This window comes from Trichoplusia ni, chromosome 4, assembly GCF_003590095.1.
Source record: "Trichoplusia ni isolate ovarian cell line Hi5 chromosome 4, tn1, whole genome shotgun sequence".
In the NCBI taxonomy this organism is placed as follows: domain Eukaryota; kingdom Metazoa; phylum Arthropoda; class Insecta; order Lepidoptera; family Noctuidae; genus Trichoplusia; species Trichoplusia ni.
Window position 1 is genome coordinate 6,558,628 of NC_039481.1, and position 15,066 is coordinate 6,573,693.

A 15,066-nucleotide genomic window follows, 5' to 3' on the forward strand; every position below is an offset into this window, starting at 1 on the left:
CCAAAACCAAGCCTACCACCTCTCTTGCCCAATTTTGGCCTACTGATAGCAGTGGACAGATCGTAGTGTTTTTATTTGAAAAATGCTTTTCGTCCTCTTTTCACACGCAGTAACACATTTCATCAAAGAGAATAAAAATAGTAACGTCATTCAGAAGGTACTTTAAAGACAAGAATCTGACTTAATTCTGTACTATTCATTGTAACAAACTAATTGTTTAATTTATTTATCATAGAATACTTATGTAGTTGTTTTATAATGAATAAATGGTACATAGATTTACCTACAATGCAATAGCGTAGTATTACATGCAGATAAAATTGAATTATGCCTTTTGTTTCAGTTTTAAAACTGAACTATTTTGTCTACTCATAGTTTTCCAATTGGTCTCAACAATGGTGTTTGATGAAAATGGAGATAATATTAACTTCAGCTCAGAAGAGCAAGCTCAACTGGAAGTGAGATCTGTGTTCATAAATTGTGAACCTGAGGTCAGTAAGAAGGTTGTGCCATAAATATTTATAAAATTAAATGCTGATTAGTCTTCTTTATTAGGAAGGAAATGTGTCACCCGACAGCGAAGCGACCCGGTTCGAACGAGAGGAACTGTTCAAACACAGCGTTCTTCACGACTGCAACAAAAAACTAGCTCTTACTGTCAAAATAACCAGCGAGCCCAATGTGAGTATTCGTATCAAAATACCGTGTCATTGATCCGAATATTGCGGACGAGTCTGCACGACTGATGACCACGGACTAGCTAGCATTCTTGATATAAATGACTCCACGGCAATGACGGCAGGCGCGTTTGCGATATGATTGACAGGATGATTCCAACGGTGCGTTTTGTGTTCATCGGTGTGCGCTAGTCCGCGATACGTGCACATGTCGGATCATAATTTAAAACATATAGTAGGTAGGTACAAATCAAAATATTTTGATAGCAGAGTTCGGGGGATGAGTACCTTCCTATTGAGCACGTTTTTGAAGGCGTGAACAAGAAGCGCATACGGCTCCTCGACCCCTACATACTGCGCCTGCGAAGAGAACCACCGCTACAGGCTTACAAGCTACGCAGAGTTGATGTAAGAAATTGTTCATTGATATCAATCAAGTAGGTAATATTTTGTTAGCACCCATAGAATTGCAGTAACATCAACCCCATTCATATATAATAATTAATTAAATGTAGTTTACACAAGTTCCTAATATTATACCTACTTCTTGATATTTTTAGACTATAAGTGGTGTACTAATCGACTCCGAAGGAAGAACTCTTCGCGAAAGTCAGAGAAATACAAGAGTGAGTGATTATTAATGAATACTTCATTAAATTTTATAACATCAAGTTGTAATTTTTTATTTAACGATTCAAAATGATTATAGAACCGCGTCGAACGTGACTTAAGTCATAGTTCAGAAGACCACGGCTGGACTATTGAATACATTCAACATTCACCAAGCTACACAGTCACGCCAGAAAATTTAGAATTGCAACAAACTTCTGCACTGGCGGATGTAAATTCAGCTCTCCAAGACTCCAGCAGCTGTGGTTGGTCAATTTAATTTGTTTCTTAGTCTTCATAAGTTAATTTGGACCCAACACATGTGCGAAAGAAAAGGAATGTATTCCTTTTCATGCCTAAATATTTAGGCCATGATTTATTGCCAAAATAATGTTATTACAAGCGAAAAGTATAAAATTAATTTCAGTCAAGAGTTCAGGACCCATTTGAAGTTCTCCCGATTTCGATCATAGCCTTGTTCAAGTAGCTGGTAGCATCAGTACTGATTACGTGTCCCCAAAGTATTCAGTCTTTATTTTATGTTCAATAATAAAATTGTTTCCATATTCTTCAGGTGTCTTTTGTGCTTGTGTTGATAAGTTCTCCTCTGCGTCAATGATGACAGCAAATATTTTTTTCTTAACTTGTGTTTGCATCCACGGCGGCATGTCTCTTGTGCTCTTTAGTATACAGTTGAAGAACGATTCCAATGCATCTGTGTCTTTTTCGTGGTGGGCTTTAGTTGAAGCAGTTTGATCGTGGTCAGGACAACGGCGTTTAAGAGGTATGTCGGATTTAATGACCTCAACAGCATTCGTTGTAGAAACATCGTGTTCAGAACTTTTAGAACCCGTGCTTACTGGTGGATCCATTTCAATATTTTCTGTTATACGGTATTTCATGTGCGGTTCAAGAAATTGCATGGCCTTGGCATATTTCCAAGTGGTTACTTGAGCGGGTAATAATTTGTTTTGCCCAAGTTTTGCTCTTTTCAATGCTTCTCTGTGGTTGTCACGAAGCTTCCTCCATTCGGTTCGTGCCGCTTTTACTGTAAAACAAAACATGTTACGGTTAAAAAACTACGATGCCTCAATATTATTAAAATCTATAATTCAGGTGGAAAAAAGGCCTCATAAAACACCTTTCACAATACACGTCATTTGAATCGATAATCGCATTACCGAGTAAGTTTAATCTCGTAACTTGCGACATAATAAAATCATAAATTCTTTTCTGAATGGAATAAGATTTTAGATTAACTTTGTGTTTGGATAATTATATTCGCACTATAAATCGACGAGAGCGGGCAACCGCGGGCCCTGCGTGTGAATATTAATTTTGTCAGGCGTTGCGATTCTAAGAAATACCTACTACGTAATATACGTACAATTATATGAAAAAAAACTCCAATTAAAAAATCAGGTACATTATCTGTAGTACACATACATAGATACAATTGACGCAAGGCAGCCGCCGTGCAAAAACAGGTTTTCGTAAGTCATCCGGCGAAAATAATACGTCGTTATTGTTAATGCGTCGCGTTGCTATAAAATGTATTAAACACTTGCAGAACCGACCTATCCTGCTTAAACTACATGGGAACAATTAGGGTCATATTTCTTTAAACTTTCGATATTTACGTACTGTTTGGTATGGAGCTGTCGTTAATTTCTTTGATGACATTCTGCCAGGCTTGACTTCGAGCGTGCACCTCGGGGTAGTTAGGATGTTGTGGGTTCCAAAGGCAGGGGTATGCTCGTACGGCTTCTATGAACTTGTACATTGTTTGATAGACTGATGTAGCACTGCGATAACAGCTGCAGAACGGTGCATGAGCCCCGCGCGGTGGCGTACAGACTGGTTCTGCGAGTCGTGCGGAGCCCTCCCTTTACAATCAAACCGGTTTTTGTGCTGAACGCCGGCCGACAGTATTATAAAACTGGTTGGAACGCTTTCACATCACTGCTGGCGTTACAACAACATTATCATCTCTTTATATGTAGATAATGTGCACATTTTATTCAAATTAGATCCTCGATGTCTTCAAGGACGGTGTATTCACCCTTATATAAGTTACCGGCAACAAAGGAATTAATATTTTCGCAAAAAGGGAAATAATATTGTATTTGTATATTTTTGTCGGACTTATCGTAAAATTTGTATGGATTCGATTTAAAAACAATGTTCTGTAGCAGTTTAGTAAGACACCTATATCACCTATACCGCTTGAATAGAACATAGATCACTACGAAATTTTAAACAAAACCTTGTAAATTGTTGTAAGTACCTATTGTTTGCCGTGCTTTCATTATGTAGCGTGTTGCACTAAATAGAATGAATTACGTTTTTTCTTTGATTTCAGTCAAAAAGCGCAGCTTGTGTACCAATGCATTAAATACTACTATAGGTAAACGAAATAAACGCAACGTACACAACATTTTAGTCGAAGAATCCACCGACGAAAACAATCCATGGAACTCTAAAGAACATTTCTACCGGATATCGGACTCGGATAAGGACAAGTTCCGCGCCGAAAACTACGAGGACAGTTCAGACGACGATGGTCCTAGCAGATCTGTCCTCAGCTCTAACCATAATAAAGATAATTCCAGAAACCCTGAAGCTAATGCTAAAACTCAACCTGAGGATAAAATACGTCACAAGAAAAACTTTCGATCTAAATTTAAAATGTTCATGACTAAAGACAGTTTTTCCAGACTTGGTAAAATTAAATCATCGGAAAAATCGAAAACAAATTCTCCTTCTACGAGATCAAAAGAAGTTCAAGAGCGTAGTGCTCTTAAAGAAACAAATGAAAGACCAGAAAACGAGAGCGATGATTTTAGCTCCGATCAAACTGAAGTTAGTGAAAAAGATTATGCTGTTTACGAAATAGGCAATCCCGAATTGTGGTACACTGTTCATGTACAGCTGTTTGAAAAATTGAGCACTCCTGACGGCAAAACTGTGTGGAATGATCTAACCAAAGGTGAACAAGCAAGGTATGGTGCTAGAAAAAGATAAATCTTTTTAACCAAAGATTATTATCACAACGTTTATTTCATAAGAAATAATTATTAGAAACTGAATGCCAAAACGAGATATAGCTCTTTGAGATGACGTATTAGCGTACTGTTTCTAGAGTTATATCTCGGTAGACTTTGTTCCACGGATAACTACTGCAGATATGTTTTAAGTCTAGATATGATTTTTTAAATCTTTTCTAGTGTAAGTTCAACGTCACCCGAATGGACTGGTCAAGATTTAACTGTGCGTTATCGCCCCGCTGAATGGATCCCAAGAGAAGAGTTTTCTTTGCCGATGGCTAGTCTTTGCCTTTTGGCACCGATACGCGCTGCAAACATTGACTCCTTCTCAGAAGCAAATGCTACATACTACAATAGTAAGTGTTAACACGCTGCGGATGTGGCTACAATTGTGATTTGCCCGTTAATTGGGAGGAGCTCAAGAAAGTAAAACCGGTCCCAAAATTGAGTAGATCTTAAAGATCTAATGAAAGACGCGATTATAAAAATGTGTAAATTATTTATATTTGCGAAAACCTGCAGAAAGTTCCATGTCCCATGATTCGTATAATTGTGTAGGTGTTGCCGATGACGGTGGATACATCGTAGTCCCTGAAGAAGATGTCATGGGCTTGAAGGTGGACGAAATGAATATTGATAAACGCGATGAAAACAACACGGATTCAGAACTCATTACCAAGACTGACGACCGAACCGAACAAGTACCACCTATTTTTGTTGTTGTTGTAGGCGTGCTTTTTGGAAGTATTATTTTTGTCGCGACTCTGAAGATTTAGCTTCTTACTCCATTGTTAGTTGCAGGCTCGTCGCCGGGTAGTAGTACGAACATCGAGAGCATTGTTAGGTGGGGCGGATGACAAAGTAAATATCGCCTTCCAAGGAACTGACAAATATCTGACTTTACCACACCGTCGTCCGCACCATGCGCAAATTGATTTAGAAGCTCGAGCTGATGAAAATGAACTCGTTCGTATTGGGTACATAAACTTTAAATTAATCTAGAGATATCCTGTAAAACTATTTTCAAAAAAAAGCTACCTTTGTTTTTTTTAAAGGTTTAGGTTGTGTAAATCTGAGATGGTAGTACCTGCTCGTTTCAAAAAGCACAAAAATACAAAGACGCTTTTTTAAATACTTAACAAATAGTCTCGATTGTCAACAGCCCTTGTTTTATTTACAGCGCGTCTGGGCGAATTGCGATAGCCGTAGCTGACAACACACGAAAAACACGAACTATCATAACATTGCAGGTTGGAAACACAGGCTTAGCAGCTGCTCGCTTCAGGTTACTTCTTGATCTTGATTAACGTATATTTTGAAACAACCAGAGACTCAATCTTGCTAAAGACAATGACTGAATTGATGAATCATGATGACTCCGTATAAATAATAAGGACAGTATTCAATATCTAAATCCACTGGGAATGTTTCAATGCCTTCAATGCCTCCCTTTTTCACCAAAACATTTTTCACTAGTCTTATTGTTTTGATACGCTTGTTTTATTATATTAATATTTAGAGTTGCGACACGAGACTGCGGCCCGGCCTTATCGGATCTGATGGACGACAAAAATCAGGCGGTGACAATGGCCGGCCCTGTGCTAATTCCTCCGCGACACACGAGAAGTTTGCGGCTGGAGCTGCCTATCGATATCCCCATCGATGTCGCACACTGTTCCGGTAACATCCAATACTTAATAGCCGACTTTGGGGAAGTTAGATATGGTGTATATTTTTTACCCAATGTAATAAATTTTGCAGTAACGTTACTTAATGACGAAGACAAGTCAGTGGCTGTGAGAGATGTCGCTATCAAGAAAGGAGATCGTTGCTTCTGTGTGTGGCATTGTGACTGCGTCTGCCTCTGTTAGTTGTAATTACTCACATATTTTTTTAACGTGCTTTTTTGCCTGTCTGGCGAAGTGCTTAATTATAAGAGCAACAAGATTTAAAAAAAACGATATCAATTTTAAGTATGCAAACGCTGGTAGACAATAAAAAACTCTTAGAATGTAAGTACTGTGATTTAGAATGTAAGTACTGTGATTTGTTTCTAGCCGATGACCCGAAGCTAATTTGCCGGCATATGGCGGAGGCTCGCCAGTCGGCCGCAGGGCTGTCCCCACACGACAGGACTCGCCACGCTCGCTCCGCCTGCTACGAAGATGATATCACCATCAACATTTTCGTCATAATTACTGGCGTCCTTATAGCACTTTTATTACTTGGTGACTGAAATTGCTATAAAATTTGTGTTTAGTTTTAATTTGACATAAAACTACACCACCAGATTTATTACTTATACATGTTACAGGTCTCATTAAAGCGTTTATGGGCCTCATATTTCGTTGCGTCGGTACCGCGGGCTTAGACCAACTGGTACAGATCCCGCGCAAAATAGACCACTATTATGAAAGTTCCCTCTGTTCGCGCAAGGTGGAGTATGACTGTGATGGCTACCCTGTCCACCCGGATACCAGAGAGAGGACTGTCCGTTACATCAGCCTGTAAATAAAATATATTTTTTTAGTTTATCGTTATTTAATCGTATTTAGAAATATATAAGTAAGTTTATCAGTTGTCTGGTTAGCATAACACAAGCTCTGAGTTGTCCCAGGACAAAAAAAATGATGGTGCCTTATCTTTGCAGCCCCATGGAATTTCTACTGAATGCGGTATTCTTTATCATCGTCCCTGTCATCGTTATGTACGAAGCCATCAGACAATTAATATCTCGTTGCAAGACAGGAAAAACTAAAAATGTTTGTGTGATGTCTACCAAGAGCGATACTAAAAAGTGCTTTAGCAGTCAAGACATGCAGGTATTATTATAATTTTGCCTTTTACTTTGTAAACAGTGAGGAATTGCACTTGTAAGTATGCATGGTATCCCCTTTAGTAAAATTGGACTGGTTTATTCTTAATGTAGATAGGTCTTTCAAACTTTTTAAAAAGTGCAATTCCTGACTGTTTGTAGGGACTGGCGATGCGGTGGCGACGGCGTCGAGGTGGCTTGCGTAGGTGGATGACACCTGAGGCACAGGAACTCTCCAAAGACCTTTGGAAGGAAGGCCTCGCGCCGGTGCAAACCGATGTAAGATGTGTTATTCTATAATATGTTGCTTCTTTACGCGTTATAAAAAACTGGCTGATAGTTTTGCAGACCTGATGAAACCATTTATTGAACCTTGTTTACAGATGCGTCCACTGCTACGTGAACCCCGACACGAAGCTGTGGCCACAGAGACGCGAGAAAACGAGTCCTGTGTGGACTCTGAGCAGGACGACACTGACTATGTCCTTACTCAGATGCAGAAAAGTAGAGAATCACTTTCTGTAAGAAGCATTTATTATAGGACTAATTGAAATCCTGACTACTCTCCCTTGCCTTATGACATATGATGAGGATTATAATCTCTAAATGCCACTATGCGCCACAATTGTAATTGGAAACACACAGTCAAATTTAAAAGTTGCTATTGAATTTATTTATTTAGTAACGGTTACTCATGTGTATTTATTGGGATTGTCCAACATCTTTTGGACCCAACGCAGCTCTCTCTTGTAATCATATACTTGCTAGCAACGGGAGCGACGCAACCCTGTCGCGAATATAGCGTTATGAATCCGAATAATCCCTACTTCCCTACTAATATTATAAATGCGAAAGTAACTCTGTCTGTCTGTCTGTCTGTTACGCTTTCACATCTAAATCACTGGACCGATTTTAATGAAATTTGGTACAGAGAAAGAGTTGGCCTTGAGAAAGCACATAGGATAGTTTTTATACCGGACTTTTGAAAAATTCTCTTGGAAACGCTTCTCTTATAACCGACATAGACGCGGGCGAAGCCGCGGGCGAAAGGCTAGTGTTATTATAAAAATGTAGTTGCTATTGTGCTATTAGGTAGATAATAAAATAATCTTGATACGTAGGAATAATAGAACATACTCATTAATCACTTTTAAATCAGGGTTTTATTAACCAACGTCAGCTAGTAGGTACCTACTGCAGTTATAATAATTTTATTCGAAAAGTGTCATCACAGGTAGCTTTCATGAGAAAACCTAATCTAATCTAAACCTTTAACTTTTTCAGGCTCTCAGGCACGGTTGATCGACCGAAACGTTTTAATTATAACGCAATTTGCAGATCTTGAAGCAAAAATATAAATCGTGGTGGATTCTAAATTTGGAAATGATTACTGAACTGCGTGCCTATACTTGATAGTAGACTGATATCTAAAAACTAATTACAGTATTTTGTTATCTATATATTGTCTTCATGACTTTCTAATTAAAACAACTTTACTCGCGGTATTCTGTAATTTTCGGTATAGCGTATCTTTATTATAGACGAATAATGGACAATATATTAATACAAGTAATAACTAATCTTGTTTTATTAGGTAGGTTATAGACATCCATTTATAGTCCTAACTTTGAATGTACAGGGGTAAAGAAACCTGTGTCAAAAACTATTAACATAAAATAACATTTTTAATTTGAGGTTTTATTTGTGGAAGGATGAAAAATAAATCTTTTCAAATGTGTATCAATTTTTCACTCCAGTATGGGTCTAATTTTGAAAATGACAAAAAAAAACCACCACCGACGTAATAACTTGCCTGTCTGTGGCATCATAGCTCAGGATCAGGCGATTTTAATATAGTTTTTTTATGGGTTAAAGAGTCATGTAAGAATAACGGTTGAGCCGTTTGAAAGTTGTGAGGACTAAAAACTGAAGAATAAACGAATGTCTACAGATACATTCGAGTAAGGACTCAATTGAAAGCGCACTGAAATAAAATATTGATGACATAAACTAGGGAGTTCTTAGCTCTGCTTCATGATAAAATTGGTGGTGGTAAAATGGGATAGGGAAATTCGATTGCCAAGTGGGAAATCAAAATCAAGATCTTATCTTTTATATTTAAAACACTATTACTGTTAATTGTATTTTGCTATAAGTTATGAGAAGTTTGGTTTTTCGATCACTTTAGAGCATTTTGCACGGAAAATTAAAAACTACAATGTTTATTTTCAATCGAAACTAAAAATGTCATTGTCAAAATGTGTCACTAATGTCAAACAGCTGTTATCGTCATTTGACAAGCAAAGTAGTGGCATCGATTTCACTTCATTACTTCGCTATCTTATCGTAACTTATTATTATTAGAAACCCATATCATCCAGTTGCGCAACGCATTAGGCTATGTAAGTAATGCGTGTCTTACTGAGACCGATAGTTATAGTTAGGAAGGCGCTGCAGGCGAACAGAGCCGTGCAGTTCAAGCATCCATTCACAACAGGTACGACGCTTGATGTTTAGCGCGTGTGTATATTATGGATATATAAATACGGAAGGACCTCGTTCACGGTCTATTTTGGAAATGTGCCAGTTAGTTAGATACGCGAAGTTAATCATTTCTGATTCGTGTTTTTAGCGTTAGTGTGGAGAGCCATGGAGGATAAAGAATCGCTGAAGAAGAGATTGACGCCGCTGCAGTATCATGTTACACAGGAAGCTGGGACCGAAAGACCTTTTACAGGTTAGATTCAAACTCAAACATTACTTAAAATATTTATTTTAGTGTAAATAAATTTAAAAAAATGTATATTGTAATTTTATTACCTTTTTCAGGATGTTACAACAAATTCTATGAAGAAGGCATGTACTGTTGTGTAGTCTGTAGGCAAGATCTATTTACCTCTAAGAATAAATATGACTCCGGGTGTGGCTGGCCAGCATTCAATGATGTTCTAGCTAAAGAGAAAGTTACCTTACACCAAGACACCAGTGCAGGTATGCAACCATTTACTTTTTCAATGTAAATATGTGATTAAAACAAAATAACTTGTTTGTATTATGCTGTCTTGTTGCTACTATGAAATATTTTCATCTTGACAAACATTCATGAAGGATCCACTCTACATTCTAGTTGCAATTTTGTTTTTATGGATGCATTTAATGATTGCTAATAATGAATATCCATCTTCTTCCTAAATACTAATATTCATGCATGAAAAACATTTGTACCATCCATTCAAATAAAATTTCAATGTCATTGAATAACACACAGAGCATTAGACACAAAAGACTGTCCACAATAGTGTTTTTGAAGCAGGCCTCCATTCAAGGTTGTTGTCTAATCCCTTCCATTGTGCATCAATATCCTTTCTTCAACCTTTAATAATAAATGACCAAGCCTTCATATTACCTACTCGAGTACTTAGATTTAACTAGTAACACTATGTTGTGTTGGTAGTATTTTCCTTCGTAATAATATGGTATTATCTGACTCTTGTCATTGAACAAAGCAAACATGACCTACTTCCAATTGAACCCTAAATGTAACCTTGTGATATGGTAACATAATAAATTGTTAGTTTAATCATCTTTCAAATAATAATTACACTCCACCTACAGTATTCTACAATGCCAGTGTCATTTATTATTAGAATTGGAGACTCTCCCATTTCTGACATTATAATTTTGCAGCAATATTATGGATGCTGGATATTATTTCATTAGTATAAATAATTCAAGTTTATTAATATTTATTTTATAAAATACAGTTTATTTATGAGGCTATCATCAACATTGAAGGCTTGACCACCAGTCAGCATTCGTATTTTTTAAATAGTCTTGCGTATTAGACAAACATACACATTAGTCATCCATTACTGTTCATTTTCAAGAGCTTCTCTTGAAAACGTACATCCACCTTGAATAACGTACTTATATAGACATACAATGCAACTTCCACATCTCAATACATTACATTGCCTTATATACACATAGTGTTGTCATGTTGTGTTGTGATCATGACCATAGCCTTCAACTTGAATATACATTACTAACGTTGAGAATATAATTACAAGTAAAATAAAAAACTAGCATATTGAGGCACAAAAACTGCATGTCATTGTAACTCAACAAAACATAAAATAATTTAAGTATATGATAAAGACGATACAGTATTTTAACAAGTTTTATTTTCCATATCTCCGATAAAAGTACAATTTTATATAATGAAGGCATGAACATGATATGTTTTTCCCATTGTGAAATGTCATCTTCTAAGAAATTGATTGTTTAGCAGAATCTAACTAGGCGTAATTATGATTTCTTACTTTACTGTATGTCTGATATACGTAACTAAAACGTTTATAGCATCAATATAAAATACATTCGGCTTCTGTAAATGTTTTGAATTTGCTGTAATATAATTTTCATACAGCCGCGGCGTTTTAAACAAGTATCATATAAGTAGACATATAAAATTATTAGGTAAGTATCCTTCAATATGAGTACTTCTGTAAATAATACTTCAGCCACTTACTAAAAATACTGTTTTTTGGGCTCTTTTGCTCTCAATTCAAACAATATTAAGTATTTAATGACATTTTACTCACGCATTTATAGGGATAGGAATAGATAAAAATAACTATGAATCCGTCTTACGAAATTTATTACACTTTGATAAATATAAATATTAGAGATGCGCCGAATAGTGGTTTCACCGAATACTATTCGGTTTAAAGTTTACCGAACCGAATATTCGGCCGAACTATTCGGTTCAATGTTTTATTAACAGGTTTCAACATGTCCTTACTTGCCGCCCGCAAGATCAAACATTTAAAAAATGATATTTTTTAAGTTTTAACTGTTTAGTTTCAGAAATAAATATTACTAGCTTTTCGCCCACGGCTTCGCCCGCGTCGAGGTCGGTTATATCCCGTTTCTAAGAGAACTCTTCAAACGTCCGGGATAAAAACTATCCTATGTTCTTTCTCAAGGTCAACTCTATCTCTGTACCAAATTTCATTAAAATCAGTTTAGTGGTTTAGACGTGAAAGCGTAACAGACAGACAGACAGAGTTACTTTCATATTTATAATATTATAGTAGGGATTATTATCTTGTTCTATGGTTGAAATATTTTATTTGAAGGTCTAAAAGTATAATTTATGATTAAAGACTGATTAAAGCGTTTTTTAAATTAAAATAAATAATGACTAGAAGTTGTAAGTAAAATGTTGTTGTTTAAGAAATAAATATGTTGATTTTTGGTTAAAAATAAACACTGAGTTAAAGTTTTTTTTAATTGAACAATTTTTTCATAGTATTCCGTAGACTTATAACAGGGTAATGTGGCGGAAAAAAAAGAACCGAATATATTCGGCACCAAACCGAATAATTCGGCCGAATACGAATAGTTAAAAAATTGCCGAATACGCCGAATACCGAATACCGAATAGTTATTCGGCGCATCTCTAATAAATATGCATGTTTGACGTGGACCCTTAGAAATTAAGGAAATTATTCAAACAACCAGATTCCTTTATTAAATACTCCAGGTATTATTTTGTTATTACTAAAACTTACCTATTCAAGGCCATTTTCATGTAGGTATAATTTATTTAAGTAAGTATGTTATTCAAATAGGTACTTACTCGAAAAAAAATAATCATTAATAACTAGGTATTCATGAATCTTACTAACAAGCATTTATAACAGCATGCTGCTTTGTAGTTAACACTTTTAGAAGCATGCATTTAGATATTTTTATTTTGTATTTAAGTTTCACTAAGTACTTTCTCTGACACATAGATATTTATTTATACAGTTGAACCTAGATTATAGGCACTCTGTTACTCGTAAAATGCACACTCGACTAGTTTGGTATCACGTTTCTTACCGAGAATTCCTGCATAATATCCATCTATGATTATAAAGAGATCAGTGAGTTGTTATTACGCAAAGTGTGACGACAGAGGGTAAGCTCATTACCAGATCGTTACGATACGAGGTGTTTAATCACAAACAACAATGTGTGGTAGTTTTTTCTATCTACGATCTTTCCGACACAAAATAAGTGTCATATCTCACAATGTAATATCAAGGTTCACCTGCATAATATAGTATAGTACCTATCGGCTATCTACCTAATTTTCCAAGATGACATGAGCATCTCTGGCGGATACAACACAAAATAGATAAAATATTAAATGAAACGTAATACCAGTCTTGAACGCGGTTATAAGTCAGTTACAGTCTAAAAGTCGAGATAATTTATAAACAGTTATTTTTTATTATAAGCACCGTTGTTCTTAACTCTTAGAATATAATCTGAGGTTCATTTTCTGTAAAGAATATTTTTTACGATCCACATAATATAATGTCTATAAATATTCTTAAGTAAATAAGTATGGTACATACATATGTATAGAAATTATAAGTTCTAAATATGTAATTTATTGATGCCCCTATAATAAACCTGGTGATGGGTAAATGTATTCTGGTGCTAATACATTTTATCTTTTCTGTCTTCCCTGTACCCTTGACCATCCTCCGACACAATCCTGACTCTCCACGACAAACGTAAGTCGGCCCTGATTGGTTCATCACATTTAATTAAATAACCTTTGAAAATGCACTGTGTGTCAAATCATTACACATAACACGCTTCACTCGCAAATAATCGCAACGTATTCATGCTATTTTACATATTTTAATCGCGGCCACTGGTCTGGTTGAGCGATCACAAACAATACACAACCGATCAATCCAATTTGGATGCCGTAACATTGTGCTGCATCTCTGCTGGCTACTGTCACACTGCACACGCCTACATGGTGATGTCACTGTAACGTTCTGGAATGCGCATGATAAATAATATGCATTTGTCCTCGCAACCCGAACTGCCCCATGTCCCGTCCCGCCCGCGCTCCTTCTGGATGCTGCCGCTGGATGCTCGCCGCGGCCGTTGGACGACGCCTGCCTACAACACCACTCCCACGACACCAACTCTGTGAACATCAAATTCGGGTGTACTCATTTCATCCATTGTTCAATGTGACATGTAAATATATGGCTTTGGTGAATGGACTTTGTGCGTGAAATTAAAGTCGGGGCGAATATATTACTAGTTTTAACACGGCCAGGTTTGGTGCGAACTGAGGTGCGATGCTCCAAGTGCTCCGCTCACCTGGGACACGTGTTCGATGACGGGCCAGTGCCCACGCGAAAACGTTTTTGCATTAATTCTGCCTCATTGGACTTCATCCCTGCAGAAGAGAGGAAAGATTAACGTGTTGTGGTGTCCTAAATAATAGACTTTGGGCTTATTTTCTGTGTAAATGATATTATATAAAGATGCTTTAATTGCAGAAATACTGATTAGATTTAAAGCTAAAACTGAATGTAGCTGATACATAATATTTCAATTCAACATTTAAATTTCTTTTCAACTAGTTATTGATGGATTCACGACTTCATGTACACGATAAATAAAGAAGAAATGCAAGTAGCAATTACATTGATTAGAATAATATACAAATTGTATTTTTATACGATACATGCTACTAGAGATTCACTAAGATTGATTATGTAATCTTCACATTCAGTTAAATATTTGGTTCGGATCTAACAGAGGTCGCTACTAATACTTTTAGTTACCATGTCGAGTCATTGTTATTTAGTGCATGTCTTCAAACAATTTTTCACTACAATACTGCTACCAAAGTAATCCAATATGCCTATGCCATGGGCTATATTGGATTCTGATTTAGTAATTTATTTTCTACAACATAACATAATTTATTATGTACTTCAGTACAAGTACAAAATATTTTTAACAGTAGCCGCTGATTATATTATTTATTAAATGCGTAGATATTTTTGTAAAGTATTGTAATAAATATTTTTTGTAACTCTGTAAAGGATTT

The 15,066-nt window shown here is 36.3% G+C and overlaps 3 protein-coding genes across 6 annotated transcripts; 2 read left to right on the forward strand and 1 right to left on the reverse strand.

Annotated features, from left to right (window-relative positions):
• The first annotated feature begins 32 nt into the window (after positions 1-32).
• On the forward strand, positions 33-8,737 carry LOC113492735. The gene is made up of 17 exons (XM_026870366.1): positions 33-491; positions 556-681; positions 948-1,085; positions 1,238-1,303; positions 1,387-1,552; positions 3,649-4,288; positions 4,514-4,689; positions 4,892-5,034; positions 5,129-5,310; positions 5,514-5,618; positions 5,853-6,199; positions 6,391-6,561; positions 6,648-6,840; positions 6,984-7,155; positions 7,311-7,427; positions 7,532-7,669; positions 8,433-8,737. Exons 1-17 carry the CDS (start codon positions 309-311, stop codon positions 8,448-8,450), a joined length of 3,081 nt encoding a protein of 1,026 aa, XP_026726167.1. The 5' UTR covers positions 33-308; the 3' UTR covers positions 8,451-8,737.
• On the reverse strand, positions 1,563-3,578 carry LOC113492736. Of its 2 annotated transcripts, none has more exons than XM_026870367.1 (2): positions 2,931-3,578; positions 1,563-2,334 (listed from the first exon to the last, which is right to left on the reverse strand). In XM_026870367.1, exons 1-2 carry the CDS (start codon positions 3,067-3,069, stop codon positions 1,793-1,795), a joined length of 681 nt encoding a protein of 226 aa, XP_026726168.1. In that variant the 5' UTR covers positions 3,070-3,578; the 3' UTR covers positions 1,563-1,792. The 2 variants fall into 2 exon arrangements, with proteins under 2 accessions (XP_026726168.1, XP_026726169.1); XM_026870368.1 differs by lacking the exon at positions 2,931-3,578 and adding an exon at positions 2,428-2,913.
• Positions 8,738-9,437: 700 nt separating the features above from the next.
• Positions 9,438-14,863, forward strand: LOC113492737 (methionine-R-sulfoxide reductase B1). Of its 3 annotated transcripts, none has more exons than XM_026870370.1 (4): positions 9,438-9,645; positions 9,781-9,885; positions 9,978-10,139; positions 14,248-14,863. In XM_026870370.1, exons 1-4 carry the CDS (start codon positions 9,558-9,560, stop codon positions 14,427-14,429), a joined length of 537 nt encoding a protein of 178 aa, XP_026726171.1. In that variant the 5' UTR covers positions 9,438-9,557; the 3' UTR covers positions 14,430-14,863. The 3 variants fall into 3 exon arrangements, with proteins under 3 accessions (XP_026726171.1, XP_026726173.1, XP_026726172.1); XM_026870372.1 differs by having other exon boundaries at positions 9,439-9,550; XM_026870371.1 differs by having other exon boundaries at positions 9,442-9,645; positions 14,284-14,863.
• Positions 14,864-15,066: the final 203 nt, after the last annotated feature.

What these genes read in the sequence shown, in the direction of transcription:
- LOC113492735 (XM_026870366.1), top strand. Translation starts at nt 309, where the DNA reads ATGCAGATAAAATTGAATTATGCCTTTTGTTTCAGTTTTAAAACTGAA. An exon ending in AAATGCTACATACTACAATA is followed by an intron (nt 4,690 to 4,891) that starts GTAAGTGTTAAC and finishes ATAATTGTGTAG; the next exon opens with GTGTTGCCGATGACGGTGGA. An exon ending in TATAGCACTTTTATTACTTG is followed by an intron (nt 6,562 to 6,647) that starts GTGACTGAAATT and finishes TACATGTTACAG; the next exon opens with GTCTCATTAAAGCGTTTATG.
- LOC113492736 (XM_026870367.1), bottom strand. Translation starts at nt 3,069, where the DNA reads ATGTACAAGTTCATAGAAGCCGTACGAGCATACCCCTGCCTTTGGAAC. An exon ending in CGACAGCTCCATACCAAACA is followed by an intron (nt 2,335 to 2,930) that starts GTACGTAAATAT and finishes TTTGTTTTACAG; the next exon opens with TAAAAGCGGCACGAACCGAA.
- LOC113492737 (XM_026870370.1), top strand. Translation starts at nt 9,558, where the DNA reads ATGCGTGTCTTACTGAGACCGATAGTTATAGTTAGGAAGGCGCTGCAG. An exon ending in CAAGCATCCATTCACAACAG is followed by an intron (nt 9,646 to 9,780) that starts GTACGACGCTTG and finishes TCGTGTTTTTAG; the next exon opens with CGTTAGTGTGGAGAGCCATG. An exon ending in GACCGAAAGACCTTTTACAG is followed by an intron (nt 9,886 to 9,977) that starts GTTAGATTCAAA and finishes TACCTTTTTCAG; the next exon opens with GATGTTACAACAAATTCTAT.